The sequence below is a fragment of the Oryzias latipes genome, chromosome 21, assembly GCF_053564925.1.
Source record: "Oryzias latipes strain Hd-rR chromosome 21, Olatipes_Hd-rR_3.1".
Classification (NCBI taxonomy): domain Eukaryota; kingdom Metazoa; phylum Chordata; class Actinopteri; order Beloniformes; family Adrianichthyidae; genus Oryzias; species Oryzias latipes.
Genome location: NC_136257.1, coordinates 16058826 through 16083290, shown reverse-complemented (window position 1 = coordinate 16083290; position 24465 = coordinate 16058826). Strand labels below are relative to the sequence as shown.

The window sequence follows — 24465 nt, the reverse complement described above, 5'->3', positions numbered from 1 at the left end:
GCCTCACCTCAAAGTCCTCATTGCTTCCCCAAAAGAAGGCATGTCAGAGGGATTGAGGAGATCCTAGAAGTATTCCTTCCACCGCCCGACAACGTCCCCAGGCACTGAAAAAGGTGCCTGTAGAGAACAGTTTTCCCCTTCTGAGGCGCCAGACTGTTTGCCAGAATCTCTTTGAGGCCAACCGATAGTCCTTCTCAATAGCCTCACCCAACTCCTCCCAGGACCAAGTTTTTGCCTCCGCAACAGTCCGGGCCGCAGCTTGCTTAGACTGCCGGTACCTGTCAGCTGCCTCTGGAGTCTCACAAGCCAGCCAGGTGTGGTAGGACTCTTTCTTCAGCTTGACGGCATCCCTTACTTCCGGTGTCCACCACCAGGTTTGGGGGTTACTGTCATGACAAGCACCAAAGACCTTGCAACCACAGCTGTGGGCAGCAGCAGAGGCAATGGAAGAGGAAAACATGGTCCACTGGGGCTCAATGTTAAACTCGGACTCAATTTTTTACTATACTCTTTTCTGAAAATTTTACTCGTATTCATTTCTGATCCTTGTTTTTTGTTTTTGTTGTTTTGATGTCCTTCTGTAATTCACCCTGACTTGACAGCTGCCGAACAAAAGTTCCAATTTACTTGTTTTACATGTACAAATGGCAATAAACTCTTAGTTTTAATCAGTAGATTCAACCAAACAAAGAGATTCACACACCGAAAAAATAAAGTCAAAAATGGCTGCAACGATTGAGGGAAAACTACAAAAAGCATCTGCTAGATAAAAATTTAATTCTTGGATTCTGTTTGACTCTGATGGACTCATTTTCTCAGTTGGACAACTGTTCATTTTTTAAATCAGGTGAACCTTTACAGCTGCCCAGGTAAAGCAAACCATATGCGTAGTAAACTCTGCTTCAGGATGAGTATTTCTGCTGTGAATGTCTCTGTAAGAGATTAAAAAAACAATGAGAATCTGGTGTTCTGCTTGCATGAATGTTAAAGATCTCACAGTGTATGTGAACCCTACACAAATGTTGGCCCTCATTTTTTTCAGGAGTCAAAGCAACACATTTAATACAATCTGATGCGATTCCAATTAAAAACCATTGTTCATCATTTATCTCCCAATATGAGATCTTTTTGTTTCCTCAAGACTGATTTTCTCATTCTACTAGGTGTTCTGTGAAGTGTTAAAGGGTCTATATCATGCAAAATCAACTTTTTGGGCTTTTAAGGGTATTATAATGTTCATTCCTCACTAAAAACAACCTCAAAGTGGTGTTTTGATCCATTCTACATTTCTGAGTAGTCCTCCAAAACCCTGCTCTCTGAGCACCAGCCCCTCCCAACCAGTAAAAACGAGTGGGTCCTCACATTTTGACGTCACAAGAATCTGCACAACCAGCACCGACCCAGGCTAACACAAACACCCACTTCTTCCGTGACTAGCGGTGACCGGCTAAAACTCGTCCTCCTCGCCAGCTGCTAAAGAATATTTCACAACTGGTCCCACCGGTTTGTACCCCTTCACAGAGAAATTGCATCAGCTGACTTAGAAGTAGCAGAAAATATCCTGATACACTGAGGAAAATAATCGCAGAGAATAATTATCATCCGAATGAAGGAATGATGGATGAAACCGGCCTCTTCTGGAAGAAGATGATCTCTCGTACTTAACTGATGGAGGAGGAAGCACGGGGTCCTGGTTTTAAGGCACAGAGAGACAGAGTTACATTCCTAACGTGTGTTATAAAGTACGCTATGATACAGTCTATTGCTCTTAATAAAAAACTCTTTATGTTGAGCAATATTCCAATGTTCTTTAATAAACGTTTTACAAAGCATCAGAAATATTACGGGAGGGTTTTTGATGAGTAAGGATCAGTGACAGACATTCTTCTGTTAATGGGGTGGGGGTGGGGGTTCCGTATTTGCAGATTTACCGTATTTGCGGATGTCTCTGGTCCCTGACCTCCACGAATATGGGGGAAATACTGTATTTTCAATGCATTACCAGTGTTTTTTTTTAAATTATGATTAGGACCTGTTTAGTCAAAATAAAAAACCTGGGCCATATTTAGGACATAGTTTCTGCAGAGTGGCTGTCACAAAAAACAAACAGACGGCTGGTTTCAAATGCAACAGGTTTTATTAGTTCAGCCCAAAAAGGTCAGGCAGGCAGGGGTCAATCACGAGCATGGGAGCATCAGAGGAGATACAAGATTAATCAGGATACAGGTGAAATTCGTGGCAGGCGGCAGGCAAACGGAGTCAGAGACAAAACAGGGTCAGGAAATCGGAAGATCAGGTCTGACCTCAACATGTCTTTAGATCCAGAAATGGATAGGCTAAGTAACACAGGAAATCTTAAAGCCTGGCAGTCCACAAACACTGTTAAACAGTACACAGAGGAGGATTTTGGTCTTTGTGAGATTTGGCGATCGTTTCACCCTATAAAGAGAGCCTACACTTTTTTTTACAAAGTTCATCAATCATACTCCAGGCTAGATTATTTCTTGGTCAACAGCTCTTTCTTCACTAAGGAGCTGGAGGTTCAATACATTGTTGCTCAAATTAACTCAAACTAAACAAAGAAAAGACAACTATTTCGTCAGTCATAGATCAAGCAGGAAACATGACACATGATCCAGTTGCAATAAACTCTGTCTTTAAAAACTTTTACCAATCTCTTTACTCATACCATATTGACCCTTCTGACAATAACAGTAGATTTCTCAACAGCATTGATTTGCCTACAGCCCTGGAGTCCCCTCTTACTGAAGAAGAGCTACATAAGGCACTAACCAACATGCCTAGTCAAAAAGCCCCAGGACCAGATGGCTTCCCAGCAGAATTTTATAAAGAGTTCTGGCCGACCTTAGCTCCCACTTTTCTCAGAGTGACGACAGAAATTAAGGAAAATAATTATCTACCTCCAAATATGAACTCTGCCAAAGGTATTTTACGTCTGCAACCTGGGAAAGATCCCACATCACCATCAAGCTATCGACCCATATCCCTGATTAATGCAGATCTAAAAATAATCTGCAAAGCTTTGGCAGGAAGGCTGGAGAAGGTTGTGCTTTCCCTTGTACATCCTGACCAAACGGGCTTTATAAAGGGTAGACGTTCTTCCACTAACATGCGCAGATTAATCAACCTCATAGTTTATACAACTATCAATAACCAAGAAGCAACCATTTTGTCACTGGATGCAGAAAAGGCATTTGATAGGGTCAATTGGAAATTTCTAATAGCCACCTTGAATAAATTTGGCTTTTGAAAATCGTTTATCAACTGGATTCAAATATTATACCCTTCTCCCAACACTCCTATCAGAACAAATGATCAAACATCTCCAAACTTTAACTTACCGTACAAAGAGGGGACCAGACAAGGCTGTCCACTTTCACCCTCTTTATTTGCACTCTTTATTGAACCTCTAGCTGCTGCAATGAGGTAAAGCCAAGATGTTGAAGGCATTCAAACCAGAAATGTAGAACATAAAATAAGTCTTTACGCAGATGATGTTTTATTATTTACTCCAAATTCACAATCTTCCATTTGCAATTAATTAATACATTTACCTGAGTTTCAGAATACTCCATAAATTGGTCTAAAAGCACAATTCTGCCAATTAATCATAACTATCTAAACCCATCATCCATTAAATTACAACAGGCAACATAAAGTACTTAGGTATAAATATTTCCTCTAGTCTTTCTAATCTATTTAAGCTAAACCACACCCAACTCCTTAAAACAATTGAGGCCGATTTCACTAGATGGAAAACTCTACCCATTTCCCTAATAAGGAAAGTTGAAACCATAAAAATGATGATTCTTTCTTAAGTTAATTATCTGTTCTCAATGATTCCTTCCAAACCTCCAACCACTTGGTTCAAATCATTAGACTCATTTATCTCGCAATTCCTTTAGAAAGGTTAACCACCAAGGATCAGTCTGAAAACTATTCAAAAATCTAAAGACAGAGGAGAACTAGCCCTACCTAACTTCAAGGATTACTACTACGTAAACATATTACTTTTTGTCGAAACCCTTGTGCTATCCTGGGCACTTTAACATTAGGAGTTGGGTCATCTAGACCCACAATGATTTGTGAACCTCACTGGTGTCCATGGATTACATGAAATCTTTCCACCTTTATCCACCTTTGTTATGGTAGGGAGAACACATCAATGCAAGGGTGGGGTCATCTAAGAAAGCACTAGGGTTAAAATGGCTTAAACCTGGTGTGTTAGATGAATCTTGGCTAAATATAGAGCTCACTCTCTGTGATAACCTACATATGTCTAATTTGCCATTTTTCATTTCCAAAATTAAACATCGCAAGTGCTTCAGAAGCTCATCAGCTCATCTCAAACAGCCTGGTGGGATTTTTAAAAAATAACAAAAACACTTTACAATATTTCCATGCAAACTCACACTTTACTTCATGGAGGAACAAAGTGATCCAACAGTTTCAGCATATAATTAAGAAAAGAACGTTATCCTCAATTTATGGGATTCGTCAAAACAAATTTCTAGAATACCAGCAACTCAAATCAATTATAAGCACTAAATACTGCTTGACCCTAACAGACCTTGAACTTCCTCCTACAGTAACACATTTCATTGACCTTAAGAATCCATAGCTTAACTCCAAAATTTACAAACTGATATCTAACACAGATGACATAATGAACCTATCCATGGCAAAATGGGAGTCTGAGCTATCATTAAATTCTAGTGATCAATTTTGGCTGCAGATCTGTGTGAATGCTTATAATATGACCAAAAGTCCTAATCTGCCAGTCGCTCGGGGGGAGCCTTCTTCCCCCGGTTGTGCCCATCCAGCTGCTCCTTCCCACTCCCACCCAAACAAATTTTGCACACATGCACACAGGGCTCCGGGAATTGGATGGGTGGGATTTGCTGACTCTATTTTGGGTCACGTTGGCACCCAGCCTCCATTCCACTTTTACTCACATATTAGACACCTTGATTCATCTAGGGCAGGGTTTTTAAACATGCTTTGGTTCGGGGGCCACATTCAAGGCGTCTGATCCCAAGTTGGCCGGACCAGAAACATAAAAGCAAAAAACTGCTTTATTTTTTTTACTCAGTTGGAAAAAATGCCTTAACCAGCATGGTAGCCTAAACTCTTATTATTACACATTCATTCACAGAGGGCAATGGATCTCAAATAAAATGCATTTCACTTTAAAAAAAATTGGTTTATTCACTTTTACACAGACTGAATATTTTACATCTGACACTGAAGCAATCCCAATAATAAACTCAAGAGTAGCTACGGAAAAAAAGGAAACACCCTGCCTAGAATGTAATTGTGCAACTCAATGAAAAATTAACTAAATTACACTTGCAAACATTTGTGAACATACGAATTTGGAGTTAACCTCTCTTTCTGTCCTGAAACTTCACCCAGCCATCAATATTACGATTCAAATCCTGTGCAGCAACAGATTTACTGTCATTCAAGTGTGCAAAACACAATGAAATGTCCAAAAGCCTTTTCCTGGTTTGCTGCCTGAATTTTTTGGCAACACTTGCCTTCTTCCTGACCTTTAATGGGCGCCATCAGTGGCCAGACTGACATCACGTGACCAGTTCACTCTTACATTGTCTAGCGCAGTAACTAGAGAGCTGACAATGTCATCAGCTGTTGTTGTGTCCATCAACTCAAGAAACTCTGCTGTGATGGTCTCCTCAACACTTCTAAGAAATATGCACAGTTGTGCAATATCTGTATCTGTGCTTTCATCAATAGTGACCAAAAATGCAATAAATGACTGGATTCCTTCATTTGGCACCCAAGTCTCCTCAGAGATGTTGTATCTGCAATCGTAATCCTTAACAGACTCATGCTGGCAAAGGTTGACTGTTTTTTGGGGTACAAGACTTCTGCAGCCTTCAGAATTTTTCAATGAGCTCACTATCTGAAAATGGTTTGGACGTTTGCTCCAACTTTTTTGCAATAAGGTAGCTAAGTGTCACTGCTCCATCACTGACGTCACGGCTGCAGTAAATGCAGATGCTTATTTTGTCAGTCCAGCTAATAGTTGGTAAATCTTCTCTTTTCTTAACTCCCCCTGAAAATGGTGAGCTTTCTTTATGGTGAGTCTCGTAGTGGTGCTGAATGTTGTATTCTTTGAGCACCTGTTGATGACATACAAAGCATGCAGGTTTTGCATTCAACTCCGTGAAAAAATAAAACTCTTTCCATTGTTCCTGGAAAGCTCAGCCCTCTACTTCCACCTTTGTTGTTTTTTTTGACAAGATTTTGGCCATTAGGCTGTCACTACTGATCATTCTTATAGCAATGTATTAGTGGTGATGCTCGTGCGAAACCAAACTACATCCTCCTCCTCCTACTCAGACACAGAGCTTTTAGGTTTCCCTTTGGCACGTGCAAAGATATGCTGTTTCACCTGTTTTGCTTTTCCTTTGCTCCCCCTAGTGGTGGAATTGCTCATTTCGGTTATTTCTTTAAAAAATCATATCTCGCCACAGGAATGGACTAGAAACATGTTTTTTTTAAAGATCCTTATCATTTTTACTCTTCATGACTGGGCCAGATTGAACCCTCGGCCAACCATATATTTTGACACCCCTGATCAAGGGCCTTGTGGAGGTGGTCTGGTGGAGGGGGGCATCCCGGTTCATCTCCGCCCCCCAATTTTGACTTTCACTTTAGACACCACGCACAGCATGTTGGCACACCACACACAGCAAATACACACAACACATACACTCACCCTCCCTTTTGCAGAGTGGGGAGGGCATTTTGGGGGGGATATGGATACGGGAGGAGGGGGTGAGGAGGCTGTAGAGGGCAGTGGATTGTGGGGAGCTAGGGATGGAGCTGCTGTTGCGTTGTGATCTTTGGGCTGCTTAGGTCGGGCGCTGGGGCTGGGCTGGGGTGACGATTTTCCGGCTGTAACCCCCAAGCTGGAGGTGTGGCTGCAGCAGATACCTGGAAAGATCTCAGACCTCTCAGTCCAGAAAAGCGCAGTGCTAGGAACAGCTAAGATCCTGCGCAGGACCCTCAAGCTTCCAGGCCTCTGGTAGAGGACCCGAGCTTGTGGGAGAAACCACCCACAGAAGGTTGAGAGGGGTGGTTTCTTTTGTTGTCTGTTTTTTATAAAACACAAAATGTGACGAATAAATATAAAAAGAAAAAAAAAAAAACAGAACAAAAACAAAAAGGGGTTTACACAAATTTACACCCTGGATATTTGAAGATACATAACCTCTTTTTGTAATAGTAAAGCCTGTAAAACCAACACAAAAGGCCTTTAGCTCCCATCTGTTCGCTCAAATGTTGGACAGAACAAGTTAAAAAATAAATTAAAAAATCACTCCTGGGTTGTGGCTAGGACTGCAGGGAAGAAGGCCGACTCCCATTTCATTCATCACTCTCTCCCAGTGTAAACTGGGAGCCCTCACACTCCTAAGCTGACATTAGCTGTGCAACAGAAATGGCGAGCAGTACTGGAGCTATCCAGCCATACGGTTTTGATCCAGATTGAAGTGTATGAAGCGGAGCAGGGAGCTTGTGGCCACTGATTGGAGCACCTACGTCCCTGCTACAAGCTTTTTACAATGGTACTTATTCATCTGCTCATGGTTTACACAATTTTTATCGGACTGGTTCTTTAAGCACAGACTCAATTCTGTCAGATTCCAAACAGGATTTCAAAACAGGTTAAAGGTATTTTTAAATGTCAGAGTGGCCTTTGAGGAAATGTAAGCAGACACAGCTTCAAAAGTTATTTTAACTACAAAACAAAGCTCTAATTAGGTTTAAAAACTGTTTATGTTTTAGGGGACAATCATTTTCATTTACATCAAACTGAGTTGGAAGAAAAATAATTTCATGTCTTTGCAGACGCATTCCGCTCCTCTGATGAGGATGTTGCCCTGGTGATATGAAACAAAGAGCTTCTGTTTGTTTATCCTGAGTTGCTCAGCATCAGCAAGCTGGACTCAGATTTAAAAGGTATAGTCACGCTAAACACAGGCAGTTTTGCTCCTCTACGCTTGCTTTTTTATGGCAATACCTTCTCCATCATATTATTCAGAAGCTCCAGTTACTGATTCTTTTAAGGTTTGACCTAAAAAAACAACAGCACAAAAAATACATTTTTTGTGTTAGATTTAACTTTTAACAACCAACTTCTACTGTGTACAGTCATTGTTGGAAAGAAAGAGAAAAAAAGCAGGTCTCTGTGCTTCTGAAGGGTTGTCAAGGTGACTTGATACCAAGGATGTTCTCTCCTCCTCCTCCTCCATTGCTCAACCTCTCCCCCTCTCATCAGTATCAGCACAAGTCAGCAGAGAAATCCCACCCGTGTTTATAAAGGACACAGTAAGAAATGGAGGTGCATCCTATGAGATTTATGTCCAATCTAATGGATATTTTTTCTCCTTGAACAGCTTTTCAAGAAGCAAAAGTGAACACAGCCCTTCTTTAGTCAGCTTCCTTTTATTCCTGTTTTATTTGCATTAAATACAGTCTATGGTGTAATATATGCACTTTTAGGAAAATCTGTGGTACTAACTCCTGAGATTCAATAGTGCAACTGTTAGGCATCTTTGCTCAAGCTTTGGTTTGTAAATCAGCAAATATTCTGATCATCTAATTGATAACGGTTCTGCATCCTCTGTGCGCGCAGGAAAGCTTTAATTCCTCTTCAGCGTCTCCCTTCTGCCTCTCTCTGCTTCTCCAGAGAGCGCATGAGCTGTTCCAACCTTCCAGCAAAGCGAGAACCCGTCAAAAAAGCGCACAATCCTGCTCTTTACCTTACTGCCTCACGACGCAGTCCAGTGGTGACTGATCCGGCTGAAGGCACGGGATGTGCAGGCGTGAACGCAGCTCAATCCCGGTGCTGGAGAGAAATCCTCCGCGTGTTTCCTCTCACGCACTCTGAAGCATCTCAGCCAGGAGACGCCGCTGCCGCCTCCGGTGGAGCGCGCTACCGACACACGTGCACGCCGTTACCAGACAATACCGATTCTCCTTCAGCGACAGCTTTTTTGATTATCAAGACGAAGAAAGAGTCGTTGATTTAACGTTTACGAAGAATGAGAACTCCGATTTTCTTATCCCTGTAGAAAACGCGTCTCTATATTCTTTTGTTCATTCCTGGGGCTGATCACAGCCCTGATGATCAGATACCGAACAAATTGAGCAGTTACCTACCCACCAAATTGATGCACAAACCATTCTTTCAGTTGAATAGCAATCCCAGTTAATAGTCTTTCACCTCTGTGCTTGACGTTTGAACTTCTTTATTCAAAAATTCCAACCTGAAAAATCATGAAAACTGAAAGACTTTCAAATCACAAGTACTACTATTTTATTCCCAAACAACAAAACTTAAATAGAATTTCATTTTTTCCACTTCTCCACTAAACCATAGAACACAAACAATACATTTATGATTCAGTATCTTATCAAGTAGAGGATTTGCTTTAGAAAAACAGTAAAAAGTAATCTGTAACGTGTAACTTGCACAACACTGATTGTTAGTACCTAATTTTTAATATTTCTACAATGTCTATTATACCAACAAAGCTTCACAGTTTCTACCTTCAAACAAAGGCTGAAAAGTAATCAGCTTTGCATACATTGAAGTTGTTTTCTGATTTGAAATGTATTTTCTTAGTTATCTACACAGTGGCAGTTTTTGATATGGGAAAAATGGGCGGTGGACCAGGGCAGCACTTCATAGGGGGCGGCATTTTCCGTGCCCGTTGCGTTACACATAATGTGCTTCTAAATTCAAAGAGGCATTTTTGAGCTATTGTTTTGACACGCCTGCAGCTGCCGACACTTTACACTCTTATTTTAACACATCAGACTCTTAACAATGTCTTCATCCTATTCCCTCTTCACACTTATGGTGCAAAAAAAAAAAAGGGATGAAATAACTCAGAGTGAAACAACGTAAAACAGGGACATGAAAAGGAATTAGGCAGAAGAAACACCCGTGCTCAACCCAATTTCTACAAAAGCAGGCAATGGGGATTATTTCCCACAATTCCCTGCTCCCACACAGCAGACCCGACGCGCACGTGACCACCACTTGCGCCCACACCTCTTTGCGGTAGTCTTTGTAACATAAGTCAAAAAAACTCGAGAGGGGGGCGCAACTCACTGGTGACTGGGTGAATCACACTAACAGGTGATTGGGAGTCTTTTTCTATCTAACGATCAACTCTGGGCCGCAGCTGCAGCTGCGCCTCCCGTCATAGAGACGGAGTGTATCAGAGGGAAGGGGAGGGGTGGTGGGCGCAGACCATTTTTTATGGATTGAGTTTTTTTGGAGGATTTCTGCTGTTGGTGTTGCACAAATTAAGGGAAATGCCAAATATTTTTGGAATAATCATACTGATGAGTTCTATGATTTAGTTTTTAATGTTTTATAAGACCTAAAAATAGTATTCACAATAAGTTTTTTTTTTAGATCTAATCCCTCTGATATGTTTCACAAAGACACACACAGGACGTCACACATTAAGAAATTATTGCCAAAAATGAAGCAGTCCAGCTCTAAAAAAAAAGCTCTAAAAAATGCTAAAAGAGCTAAGAAAACGGAATTATTTGATTTGTTATTTCTTATTATTATTTCCAGGTTTTCTTTGTTTTGTTCTGCAGCATGTTCATATTTGTATCATTTTGACAGAATATATTTCTATGGGGAGCAAAATATTATAAGTTATTTAAGGTTTAACTTGAGTTACTCTGGATTAATGTTCCTGTTTTTATTCATATTTATGTTCAAAAAGTTCAGTTTAAAAGGTTTAAAAGTTTAGCTTTAGTGTGTTCAGTAAATGTTTATCTTCTTTGGCCCAAAACCTTATGCGTGTTTTTAATTTAGGCTCCTGTGTCACTCAGTATGACCCCCTGTCCCCCTGTAATACGAGTCTAGAACATTCATGCATTTTTTGTGTAAAATGGCTAAATAGAAGATAGGGAACACAACAGGATGTTGTCAAATTTTGTATGTGTGCGGGGGGGGGCTGTTGGGGTTACTCGCCCAGGGAGTAAGTTAGTGTAGAACCGCCACTGATTCTACACATCATAAAACATCTACAGAGCAAGACATGGGCAACAGAACAGAAATGATGAAGAGGCGCAGCTCACAGGTACACAGCAAGTTTCCATGTGGAGAAGACAGTTTTCAGAAAGGACCCAAATCATGCCATACCAAAGTCCTATGATAAGAAAAATGAGTCATCCAAGAAATTCCTGGACGTTCAGATATTGAACTTAACAGAGGACAGCTGGCGCCCCCTGCTGGCCCCCTTGAGCACATACATAAATGAAGGATCTGCTTCATAAAGAAACCTCATTAATAATTTAGTATTTTTTGTTCTGCGTTTTGGATTCTATGGAAGTGATTCTGTAGCATAATTAAAAATAAAAGTCAACACCAGAAAATGATTTTTCATTTTCAAAATGAAGCTGCATTTTTCATTAAAATGAAAAAGCAATCTGGCAAAATGCTTTTTCATTTTTTTTCTTCAACACCACTTATTCTGTCACCTTTTCATTTTTACTTAAAAAACGCTTAATCTGTGTCATAATGAAAATGAAAATGCAAAGAGGGGATTGCATTTTCATTTTCACATCCACCCGACGAATGGTGTCGCATAATTCAATTCGACTTAGCATTTCCAGAGGGGAGGCAAGGCGATGATGTCAGTGCTCTCTCCATCTGTCCGACTGCTAAGACTCACATGCTGGGAGCAGTGTGGCCAGGCTTGTAGCTTTGTGTTAGCGACAGAGGAGAAGGCTTTGTGACTGTTGTGCTATCCTGATGATTGTACACAGCTTCTCAGGACTACGTAGCAGCATTTCCGCCTTTTGTTCGTCGAAACTTTCCCGGAACTAGCTTTGTCTTCGGACCGGCAGCCGCCTTTGCATAGCGGAGCGCATAGCCCCGCGATCCGAAGCTCCGAAGGCGAAAGTCCTGCCACGCAGATCTGAGAAACTCTAAACCATCATATGAATATGTGTTTCCAGTGGTGTCCAGACAAAATAAAGGCTGATGTAATTCCCACATATTTACATCCAAGATTCTTATGCCGCAGGATTGCACGCATGGAGTTTTAAGTACCTCCACGGCTAATGTTTTTAGCACATATTAGCCTAATGCTAACCCGTCTTTCGTGAACATTAAAAGATAAAAGAAGGTGATTAAAATAAAAATAGGGAACAACCTGGATCAGTTTATAACAATTATCCATTTTTTAAAAATGTTTCACAAAAGTATCAGATCTGGACTCGGGATCTGTACCAAAATGAAATGACCCCGAATCAGAAAAAAAAACTGATAAGCACATCCCTATTGCTGACCAATTTCAATATTTTCTTGTTTGACCTTTTCTTCTCCATTTGCTTAAAACTATCAAAATGCTTCATCCTTTTTGCTTTTTTTGTTTTTGTCCATTTATATTTATAATCACTTGGGGCTCATTACTACAGACTCCAGGAAAAATCCTGTGCTTCTGTGCATTCTGTGCTTCTGCCAGCATCTATGTTGCAATAAATGTGTGAAATAAATTTGAAGGTTAGTTATTGTACTTTTTGTTAAAACTAATTTCCAAAAATGTAGAAGTAATTAGTCCTTGATTTTTTTAATTCTTGAATTAGTTTATGACAAACTCTGAACCTGGGTATCATATCCTCATTGTGTTTTTGAGCTGTCACTATGTGAGGAAATTCCTGCTGACGGTCACACTTTCTGGTATTTCCAGCCACATCTTTTCCTCTTAGAGACTTCTTTTTTGCAGCTACAACGTGCCGTTTTATTTTTCATTATGCTACGGTGGTGGATAGACAGTCCTGGGAAAGTTCGAATTTTGCTGCTGAAAAAGTGAATCAACAACGTAAAGGCACTTTCAAAAAACTTTGTACAAGATGAATGAGTAAGCTTTAGACTGTTGACATTTATGGAATATGAACAAGATCTTAAACTACTGAGTTGACCATCTAGATAAACCTAAACACAGCACGCCTGAGTGTCGAACGCTGAAATTAAATTTAGTAGTTTACTGATGGCATTTTAAGATTTTTGCCCATTCTCATACAATCGGAATTTAATATCAGTCTTTGAAAGAATAAAATGAACGGCTGTCATTTCTTTTTTAAGACAGAAGTTCTGTAATTTTTCTTTCAATGTTAGACTATTTTTCCTGAAAAGAATGCATTGTCCTTTCAGAAAAGCTATAAACTTCATGAAATCTCCAGTACCTGCTATCAGAACCACTTTTTATGTATAGGAGAAAAAATGAAAGCCCTATGGAATAAACTGTTTATTTGACATTGGTTGACAGAAGAACAACACACACGTTTTAAGCCATTTTAAGCTTTTTAACCCATTAAAATGCTGCATTATTCCTTGTGCTATCCTATGACCCCACTCTTACATTGACGTGTTATCCCTACCACAACAAAGGTGGATAAAGGTGAAGAGGATTTCATGTAATCCATGGACACCAGTGAAGAGCACAAATCATTGTAGAAAAAGGTTCAGCACACTGTCTTGTGGGGTCTACATGACCCAACTCCCAATGTTAAAGTATCTAGGATAGCACAAGGGTTACTCTGAAATATTGAAGTTTCTCACAAATGCTGTAAAGGTGCGTGCAGATGGTTTGATCCTTCAGCATCTGAGGTTTCAGTTTTACTGGAGGATCCCTGCTGTGCTGAGCTGGGCAGTGCGATCACGCACCAACCTGAAACATCTTCACACTTATCTAAAGTTTGTTTGCTGCCACCTTGTTCTGTAAAAGAGCCTCTTCATTTCTAGCCTTTTTGATGATGTCATCTTCATGACCCTCACATGGATCCATGTGGCCCTTCAGGAGTTCCGGTCTGCTCTTCTGCCTCTTTGATCCACAAGAAGCCTACCTGAGTACCAAAGTTCAGACCATCTCGAACATGAGAGAAAAAATCTTCAGGGTGACACGAGGTGCAGGGTGTCACGCTGGGTTGCTCCATCACCAAGTTGTCATGGATTTGCTCTGGCAGGACCCCCCCTTTCTGGAGAAGAACCCTTGGGTGGAAAACAAGACATTTGATTGAGTTAAAAAAAAAAGTCTAAAAAGATGAAAAATCAGGATAAAAAGTTACATGTAAACTGATGGAGCTTTTTAGAACACTGTCTGGTCAGTTCAGCCAGATCTCTCTTGGTTCTCATACCTATTGGCGAGCCGGATGTCCACGTGAGGTTTGGCTGACTTGGGATCGGGGACACAATCCGTGTGGATTTGTCTGAACTCCAGCGCCTGCTCTCTGTCCAAGGTGAAGCAGCAAACACCCACTGATGGTCCCACTGCCACCCTGATGTCGCTTGCTCTGCTGCCAAACTCCATCACCATGGCATTCACTGTTGCCATGGCAACCCCCATCAGTGTCCCTTTCCAACCTGTTGGTCAATCATGTCTGCTGATTTCTTTTCTATTGAAATAGAGTTTGCTTTAGCAGTTATAACCCACCAGGGGGCATCAGAGTCTGACCTGGAGATGCGGTAAGGACAGCTTTCCTGATCTCTCTATACTCACTGTCCAACTGCTCATTGACACAAATTTGTAATCAGCCAATCATATAGCATCAACTCAAAGCATTTAGGACTGTAGACATAGTCAAGACAATCTGCTGCACTTCAAACTGAGCATCAGAATGGGGAAGGAAGATGATTGAAGTGACTTTGAACGTAGCATGGTTGTTTGTGCAAGATGGGCTGGTCTGAGTATTTCAGATCTACTGCGGATCTACTGAGATTTTCACCCACAGCCATCTAATGTTTAAAGGGGATGGTCCGAAAAAGAGGAAATATCCAGTGAGTGACAGTTCTGTGGGTGGAAATGCCTTGTTGATGCCAGAATTCAGAGGAGAATAGCCAGACTGGTTTCAGGTGATAGAAAGAAAACAGGAACACAGATAACCACTGGTTACATCCAAGGTCCGTACAGTAGAAGAGTACCTCTGAACACACAACACGTCCCACCATGAGGTAGATGGACTACAGCAGCAGAAGACCACAACGGGTGTCATTCCTGTCAGCTATGAACAGGAAACTGAGGCTCTAATTCACATAGACTCACATAAACTGGATAATAGAAGATTGGAAAAACGTTGTCTGGTTTGATGAGTCTCCCTTTGGTATGGTCGGATTCGGCGTCAACAACATGAAAGCATGTATCCTTCCTGTCTTGTACCAACGGATCAGGCTGCTGATGGTGGTGTAATGGTTTGGGGGATATTTTCTTGGCACACTTTGGATCCCTTAGTACCAATTGAGCATGGTTCCAATGCCACAGTCTACCTGAGTATTGTTGCTGACCATGTCCATCCCTTTATGACCACAGTGTACCATCTGGGGTACTTCTGGCTACTTCCAGCAGGATAAGGTGCCATGTCATAAAGGTGGAATCATCTCAAACTGGTTTCTTGAACATGAAAATGAGTTCACTGGACTCAAATGGCCTCCACAGTCACCAGGGGCCTCATTTATAAAACTTTGCGTAGGATTTGCGTCAGAAGTGGCGTACGGATGAAACATAGGATGTGCGTACGCACAGACATATTCAGATTTATAAAACCGTGCACACGCACATCCTACGCATCTTTCCCTTAATAAATCACAACCAATTCTAAATGCAGCGCAGCTTTTGCGGCCTCATGACACGCCCATAGTTGCCCATAAATAGTCCGTGAAACGCCCACAAATGAATATTCATTGATTGCGAAACCATGGCAAACACAGAGAGGAAATCAAAAAAACGGAACTTCACTCAATGTGAAGTAGAAGTTATCGTTGGCGAGGTGGAAAAGAGGAGAAGAATGTTGTTTGGAGGGCACAGTGTGGGCATTACTAATGCCGAAAAGGCACGTAAATGCCGTAAATGCTATAGCCTCACAACCTCGGGCCGTGGCCGAAATAAAAAAGAAATGGTCGGACATCGAAGTCGAGGCAGAAAAACGTCTGGCGCTGCATCGCAAGAGTGTGTCTGCCACGGGGGGGGCACCGGAGCTGACCCCTCTTGATGAGAGACTGGCAGTAATTATTGGGGAATCCCTTTTAAGTGGAGTGGTGACTGAGGCGCAGGGGGAACACCGACTTGCCAGATGCACCGGGTGACACCCCCCCAAAAGCTCCAACAGGACGGCTCGAGGAAATCGGAACCGGCTCATAAGCCACTCGTCCTCGTTTGCCAGCAAGTCTTCTCGCTGTCTAAAGATGTGTTCACTCCGAATTCTTCCATTTGCCACATCTTCTAAGAGCGCAAGATCAACCATTGTGCGTCATTACGCATTGTGATGGGGCATTTATTTCCCTCCATTTAATTACATCTGACAAGCTACAGATGTCAGTAATAATCGACGTGGAAATGGGAAATTGATCAGCGCAAATGTAATTTCTTGTTGCTTTCTGAATGGTTGAGACATACGCCATACATTGTTCGATCAAAAATAAAACAAACTAAAGGCATATGCATGAATACCATAATTCCGTAGCTTATGAAGAAATGTTTTACTATGAAAACAACTTTCCCCAGTGGACAATTAATGCATCTCTCTCTATCTATCCATCTGTCTGTCTAATTGCACCTGCTCCGCCAGACGGACACATTGATTGACGGGACAATCAGTTTTGTACATTATTTCGTTCTGTTAACTTTATTATTTATGAGGATGAATTGCACAACATGCCAATATTGCAGAACATATTTCACTTTTCTTTTTGCAAATAAGTGTTCATTTGAATTTCTGTTGTAATTTTCGTTTGATTTTTTTGTTTATTTCACTGCTGATCGATCAAACGGGTGTTCGTGTAGGCTGTTAATTGTAAGACTTGCTTTGTGAAGTCTTCATGTCTTCATGAGAGGCAGTACTGTCATTTTCACTTTCACGTGTTTCTTCCATCTGCCGACGGCGTCGCCGTTTCTCATTTCACCCGTTTTTGTGCGTACGCCTGGGTCAGAGCTTGCGTGAAGGACCGCACATTTTCCCGTCAAGTTTGCTTTTTATAAATATCAACTATTGCGTAGAGAGTGGCGTACGCCTTCTTTTGTGCGTACGCAACGTTTATAAATGAGGCCCCAGATCTCAACCCAATAGAGAACTTTTGAGATGTGGTGGAAATGGAGATCGGCATCATGGATGTGCAGCCGACAAATCTCCAGCAACTGTGTGATGCTATGATGTCAATATGGACCAAACTCTCTGAGGAATGTTTCCAGTACCTTATAGAATCTATGCCACCAAGTATTAATCCAGTTCTGAAGGCGAAAGGGGTCCAACCCCGTACTAGCAAGGTGGACCTAATAAAGGGGACGGTAAGTGTATGCTTGGAATATGATTACATAAAACGTACAGACAATAAGGTCTCTGACATAAACATGAGAGAGATAGCAATGGATGACAAGACAGCATGGCAATTGTAAGGTTGGATATGGTTGATAGGGGTGTTAGAAAAAAATGTTTTGGCGAAATATCGCGATTGTTCATTTTGCGATGCTTTTATTAATTCAAAATGCTGTCTCGACGATATTTACTTATCATTTATGAGCGTCCATCAGCATCTGACTCTTGTTTTCCACTTCAACCTCCGAACGCTAATTGGCAGCACCGCCCATTGAGCCTCTTGTAGCAGCTTTACACCGCACCTAAGCAACTACAAGATCTAAGTGAAGCAGCTTGTTTTGTTCTTTTGAGACATGCACTACTTACGTCTTTACTTAGGATGGATACCACACTGAAACTCTGTGCCACATTGCTGCCATTATCATATAAAAAGGTGGATTGCAGGGCTTTTTAGTGGGCTCAGGTGAGAACGAGGTAAGCACTGCAGCTGTGCAGCGGCTAATGCACGTAGCATCAGCCAAAATGGTGTCGGCAAAGCCGGCAAAAGTTCTGCTAATCTTCACAGCAATAGATTCTAGTTTAGCAACATGATGGATGAATGAAAAAAGACCAACGTCGTGGCGATGGCCGTTGATATACGTCTTTACTTCCGCGTGTGAGAAAGCGAAGCTGCAGCGGTGTAATGCAGTCACCTAAATAAAGCATCTTGGCCACATTAAAGCACTTTCCTTCATCCTGTCACGCTGCCTCATCATCACATTTTATTGTTTCTAAAAAGAATTTGTGTTTTGCTTTTTTCCCTTTATTTTTGAAGAACTCTTCAGGCTTCTGAACCGTTTATAAGTCCTGGAGAAGCTACATTAAGAAATTTTGAAAATAAACAGCACTTTCTTTCCTCAATCATACATTTGGAACCTTATTGGTTAAGGCACATTTATTTTTATTTTTTTCCTATACTGAAAAAATCTTGTTGTGGAAAATCAGCTTATATATATATATATATATATATATATATATATATATATATATATATATATATATATATATATATATATATAAGCTGATTTCCACAACAATATATAAATATAAATATATATATATATATATATATATATATATATATATATATATATATATATATATATATATATATATATATATATATATATATATATATATATATATATATATATATATATATATATATATATATATATATATATATATATATATATATATATATATATGAGATACAGTTGTGGTGCCTAACATTGTGATCATTAAATAAACTGAATTTTAAAATTTTATTGCTTGGCTTGACAATGAAACTGGCCGTCCCAGACATGCGAATCTCGTTCGGTGTCAACACCGCTTTAGGGTAGTTAAGACTGCGGCAGGGATGAGCATTGAGGGCAGCATTCTTGCTTGTTTTCAAACATTCCCTGCTATGCCATGACCTAATTACCTGATGCAGGTAATCAGCCATGAGTAAGGTATGGATATCTGAAAAACATGCAGACACACCGGCCCTTGGGGACTAGAGTTGTCCACCCCTGGACCAAGGCCTGAGGCTTACCTGCATGAGCAGCACCAATGACCTTTTTAACCGGATCAGAGAACAGGATGGGCATGCAGTCTGCACCTGGAGCTGCTAAAACAACCCCTCTTTGATCGGTCACCAGGGCATCATAGCTCTCTGGCTCAGCTTTCCCCATAACCCATACATCACTGGCATGATTCACCTGCAGAATATGAAATGAGGTTATGATGAGCAGACATGCCAGGTGTTGGTCAGGACTGGTGCAGTGCTTGTAGGTTAATACCTTCACCATACGCAGAGGCAAAGGGTGGAAACCGGCATGAACAGCCAGTCTGCGTCTGTTCTCTGTCACTACGGCAACAGGGTCCCTCCTCCTGCTGCTGCAAAACAGATTCATGGAGGACAGGGTTGGGATGTAAGACACACCACCTGTACGAGTGCTGAAGCCGTGTCCGAAACAGCCTGAGATAAAAAATATATAAAAAAGAAAAAATACAGTTTGAATGTTATGGCTTCAGGTAGAAAGGCAGAGATGCTGAGCTCTTTTCCACACAGTCTCAATCTTTCTGCAGCATTTGTACTTGTTTCTGATTTTTACTCTGATTTTTTTTCTGATTTTACTGACAGTTCACCCATGTCAAATATTTTCACGCGTAAGAGAGCTAACCACAGATAAAATGAATTGAAACCAGACTGTTAATTTATTTCTCTAAAGTGAATGGACTAATTTGCTTGTATAACAAGTCACCTGCTGGTCAACTGATGAATTTTTCTGGCTCCAGCTACTTAATTTTTATTCAGTTTCAAACAAGAAATAAAAAAAAAGACTTTGGTTAAGCTGATATTTTGAAATATAAATTTTAAAGGGCCTATACCATGCTATTCTTAAAACTTTTATAGCAAACTATATCCATCTATATGATAACATATTACCTTTGGCACACAAAATAACAAATTTCTTATTAAATATTAGTTATTTTACTGAGCTCTTTTTCAACAGATAGTTCAGTTCAGTGGAGAAAGTGTGTGTGTGTGTGTGTTAGCCCTGGGGGTGGAGCTGGCAGCGCAGACTCTTCCTGGAACGGGCTGTTCTTTACTGGTGTATGTCACAATGTGAGAAATCGCTCATTTTTGTGGGTTGGTGGGTGGTGCTCAGAGAGCAGGTTTTTAGAGGAATACTCAGAAATGCATGAATGGATCAAAATACCTCTTTGGGGTTTCTTTTCGTAAAGAATGAACATAATACACCTAATAGCTCAAAATTTGGATGGTTTAGGCCCTTTAAAGATCTATTGTTAGTTAAATAATTTAGTCATTTATGTTAGGCAATTTCTTTCTTCAGAATAACTTCACTCAAAAATAAAATCTACATTTATGAATCACAACACTTATTTTAAATATGAACGCCAAAGGCTGGTTAAAAGTGGCCCCCTATGAAGTTGTGCCCCTGCAAACTGTAGCTGCACCCCTGCTTCAGGTATGTTAAAATTGGGATTGCGCACAAATAATTGTCTCTAGATTTCAAAAAGAGGGTCACAAAATCCCCTGAGGCCTAAGTCTTCAGGTTTTCTGACAGTTGAATGGTCTCTGTAGCTGGACTGTTTCCTCTTTGAACTGACCTGGAATCAGCGTTGACTTCAGCACTCTGACATCCCCGTGCAGTCCGGGCAGCTGCTGCAGAAACGCTGAAACTTCTGCCTCGATCCTCTGTCCAGGTGTGTCTTTGTGGGCGGAGCCTGTGCCGCTCGGACACATGGTTGTGTCCAGAGGTGTCACGGCATAATCAAATTTGTAAACGTCGGTGAACAGCAGCCTCTGGTAGTGGCTCAGTTCGGCTCGACCTTGTGGACTCGTGAGGACCCGGATCACGCTTAGGTCAAGCCGGTCCACGGTCTGCTTGAGTTGGTACAAACTCTCTGTGGTGGAGCGGCAGTCCAAAACGTGCGTCTGTCTACTGGAGGTCAGAAAGGTGTCCGGTGTGTCCCGGAAACGATCCCCGCACAGCAGGAAGACCTGCAGTTCTGTGTCCTTCAGCAGAAAGGAGCCGGTGTGTTCAGGGCTGCAGCCCAGACGCAGATCCACCAACAGGGCCATCCCAGGCGCAGAGATGGGGTCAAACTAAGCCACTCAGTCACGTTTGACAGACAGAAGAGAACGTGCATGTACTTCCTGCAGAGCGAGGCTCCGCCCACTCGGGAAAACCCAGAGCGCCCTGGAAATTCTCCTCTTCCTCCTCATCTGCTGAGGCCAGACTGAAGAACTTCATCCACAGGACTCAAACCCTCCTGTAGTAACACTGAAACATCCGCAGAGTTTCCAACCAGCTGTTAACGTGAGCAGAAGAGAACTGAAACTGGTTTGAAAGAACTATTTAGCCTTTCACACCACAAAAAATGATAAACTGTCAAGGAGTCATATGTGTCTGCTGTAACCCTTGTGCTATCCTAGGCACTTTAACATAAGGAGTTGGGTCATCTTTACCCACTAGACAAACTGTATCAAGTCACATTTTGAGGCTCTGAAACATTTATTTCTTAGCTTTCCTCATTTTAGACGAGAACAGATTGGAGTTATAAACTCTTACCCTTTGACCTTTTCTTTTCAGGACTCTTGGATATATCAGCGTCTAAACATGTGGCTACTCTAAAATGATTTTTAATTGAAATGCAAAACACATTCAGCCTATTTTGAAAAAAATGGCATACCTGATGCCTTTAAAACAGTAATAACAGCTGCAAGACAATCAGTACTGTTATAAAGGCCTAAATACAAGGATTTTTGGGCCTTTAGATTTAAAAGTTGTTTTATTGTTAAATCAAATATTCAAAAACTATCTTTATAAAGCTATTGATTGTCATTACAAATAAGTCAAGTTCAGCTTGTGCAGCTGCTAAAGGGTTCATTTTCAACAGGACTGAGCAGATAGAGTCTAAGGGACGAGGAGAGAAAATGACTAAGAAAGAGAGATGAAGCTGATTTCAGAAGAACACAACTCAAGTTAACTTTCCTTCAGATAATCCTGCAGAGTTCTGTGTGACAGACTTCACAGAAAAAACTACTGAGAGGCTGAAACTATCAAAAGCTACGTTTCAAACCTGTAAGTTCAAGTCAATCATTCTACAGTTTCTCTGTAGAATATGAAAGCTGAAAGGCTCTGTCTATATGTGGCCCTGTGATGGATAGCAACCTGTTCAGGTGTAACCCCGCCTTCCCCCAACAGTAACTGGGTTTGCTCCAGCAACTCTAGACGCCAAAAGATAGATAGACAGACGGACGGAAAGACGGAAAGACAGACAGACAGACAGACAGACAGCTTTATTTATCCATTTGGGAGGTTCCCGCATGGAAATTGACATCTCCATCGCATACAGCACTATTAGAAATAATCAGAAAAGTAAAAACAGTAAAGACAGTTTACATTTATGCAAAACAGCATTTAAGAAAGTCAATCAAGGCCCTTTCCTTTCTGTCCCACTCCCCCCTCCTAAGTGGTGGTTGAAGAGTTTGATGGCCCGGGGGACAAAGGAGTTGCTCAGTCTATTAGTCCTGCACCTTGGGAGGAGCAGCCTCCTGCTGAAGGTGCTTCTCTGGCTACTGATGGTCGTGTGCAGAGGGTGGGTGGCATTGTCCAGGATACCCGTTAGTTTTTTTTAGTGTCCTTCTCTCTGCCACAGTAGCCAGAGGGTCCAGCCTTGTGCCAACCACAAGGGATTCAGTGGGTTCAGAAAATGGATGGATATAAGGCTTAAGGGAAAAGCTTACAGTGTTTTTTTTTTGTTTGCTTTTTGCTTCAAATTATTTAAAAACAAGTCATAACACCATAGTTCCATTGTTTGACTTTTTATCTTTCCACCTTACTCTAAGGTATCTTGGACAAACTTCAGACCAGACGCATTTTCTTTAAATAACATTTATTTACACACACAAAAACAAGGAAAAAAACATTTTGGGAATCAAAAGAGCATTGATAGTTTTCAATCAAGTTTGATTTGTTTTACAGAGCAGCCCTTTTTCCTTCAAAATATAAATAAACAGAGTTAAACAAGAGTACCAGCTGACAACAGCATCAGAAAAAAACAAAACCAAAAAAATTGAATGTTCAAAGATGTCAAAGACTTTCCAGGATGAACATTTTACATTCACATTTACTTTGTTTCAGCTTAGGGAGGAGTCAGTAAAGTCTGCAGTAAAGCGAGGAAAAAAAACAACCCCAAAGAACAGACACCATATCAACCATAGCATTTGTTCTTCTTGGTAAGAAAAATAACATAAAAAAGGAATAAAATGCAGGTTTATTACAACTAAGTTCTTCATTCCGAGTCTGAGTGAACCCCTCTCACCATGACAGTGATGTCCTCTCAAATTAAGGCTGCTTTTTATTGGAGTGCAAACATGAAGCTGCAGAAATGTCTTCTGCATAACATAAATCTAAGTTATCGTGGTGATGTTCACCACCAATATACAGAACGGACTGAACAAGTTAAGTGGAAAGGAGCCGTAAAACCTTTCATTTCAGGAAGTGACATAACTGTGGATCTTATTTTTAGCTTCCTTCTGATGTTCGTTGACAGGAGCCGTTTTTATTTCCTGTGTTCTCTGAAGGCTTTTGCTTTGAATTTATGTCCTGAAACAACAACTTTTTTCTTTTTTAAACTGGACAGCATCTGGGTTGGTAACAAATTTTATATTTTTTCCATCTTTCTAAACTTTTTCTGTTATTCTGCTTTCATTTTCTCTGTTCTTGTGTGTTTTTTTAAACTTCGTTACATGAAAATGACTTTTTTAAAGCTCGTAGCCGTTTTGCATCCTTTTCTTGTTCACTTGTTCTGGATTTGTCTGTTTTTCTGCCATTTCTTGAAAATCTGTAAGGGGACTACTATGGAAAAGAAAAGACATTCTTCTTCTTTCTCTTTCGGCTTTTCCCATCAGGGGTCGCCACAGCGAATCATCGTCCTCCACCTCACTCTATCATGGACGTCTTCTACCCTAACATTAGCCAACTTCATGTCCTCTGTTAAGACATCCATGTATCTCCTCTTTGGCCGTCCTCTTGCCCTCCTGCCAGGCAGCTCCATCTCCAACATCCTTCTACCAATATATCCACTATCCCTCCTCTGAACATGTCCAAACCATCTCAGTCTGGCTTCTCTGACTTTGTCCCTAACACAGGCAACGTGAGCCGTCCCTCTGATGTACTCGTTCCTTATCCTGTCTAACCTGGTCACTCCTAAGGAGAACCTCAACATCTTCATCTCTGCTACCTCCATCTCAGCCTCTTGTCTCTGTCTCACTGCTACCGTCTCTAACCCATAGAGCAGAGCTGGTCTCACCACTGTCTTGTACACCTTTCCTTTGAGTCTTGCTGGCACTCTTCTGTCACACAACACTCCTGACACTTTCCTCCAACCGCTCCAACCTGCCTGCACTCGCCTCTTCACCTCTTTTCCACACTCCCCATCACACTGAACTGTTGACCCCAAGTACTTAAACTCCTGCACCTTCTTCACCTCAGCCCCCTGTAACCTAACGCTTCT

The 24465-nt window shown here is 41.1% G+C and overlaps 2 protein-coding genes across 8 annotated transcripts in view; both read right to left on the bottom strand.

Moving 5' to 3' along the window:
- enox1 (ecto-NOX disulfide-thiol exchanger 1) overlaps positions 1–9008 on the bottom strand; it is a 197006-nt gene extending 187998 nt beyond the window's left edge. For 6 of the 7 annotated variants that reach the window (XR_013652696.1, XM_078939581.1, XM_004081660.5 and 3 more), the window contains exon 1: positions 8814–9008. The gene's annotated coding sequence lies outside the window, so the exon portion shown is untranslated. The remainder of the gene's footprint in view (positions 1–8813) is intronic. The other variant, XM_078939580.1, reaches the window with a different exon arrangement.
- Positions 9009–13321: 4313 nt separating this feature from the next.
- Positions 13322–22741, bottom strand: lacc1 (laccase (multicopper oxidoreductase) domain containing 1). The gene is made up of 5 exons (XM_004081613.5): positions 20551–22741; positions 19215–19393; positions 18968–19133; positions 14224–14449; positions 13322–14077 (listed from the first exon to the last, which is right to left on the bottom strand). Exons 1-5 carry the CDS (start codon positions 21023–21025, stop codon positions 13861–13863), a joined length of 1263 nt encoding a protein of 420 aa, XP_004081661.1. The 5' UTR covers positions 21026–22741; the 3' UTR covers positions 13322–13860.
- Between the last annotated feature and the right edge of the window lie 1724 nt (positions 22742–24465).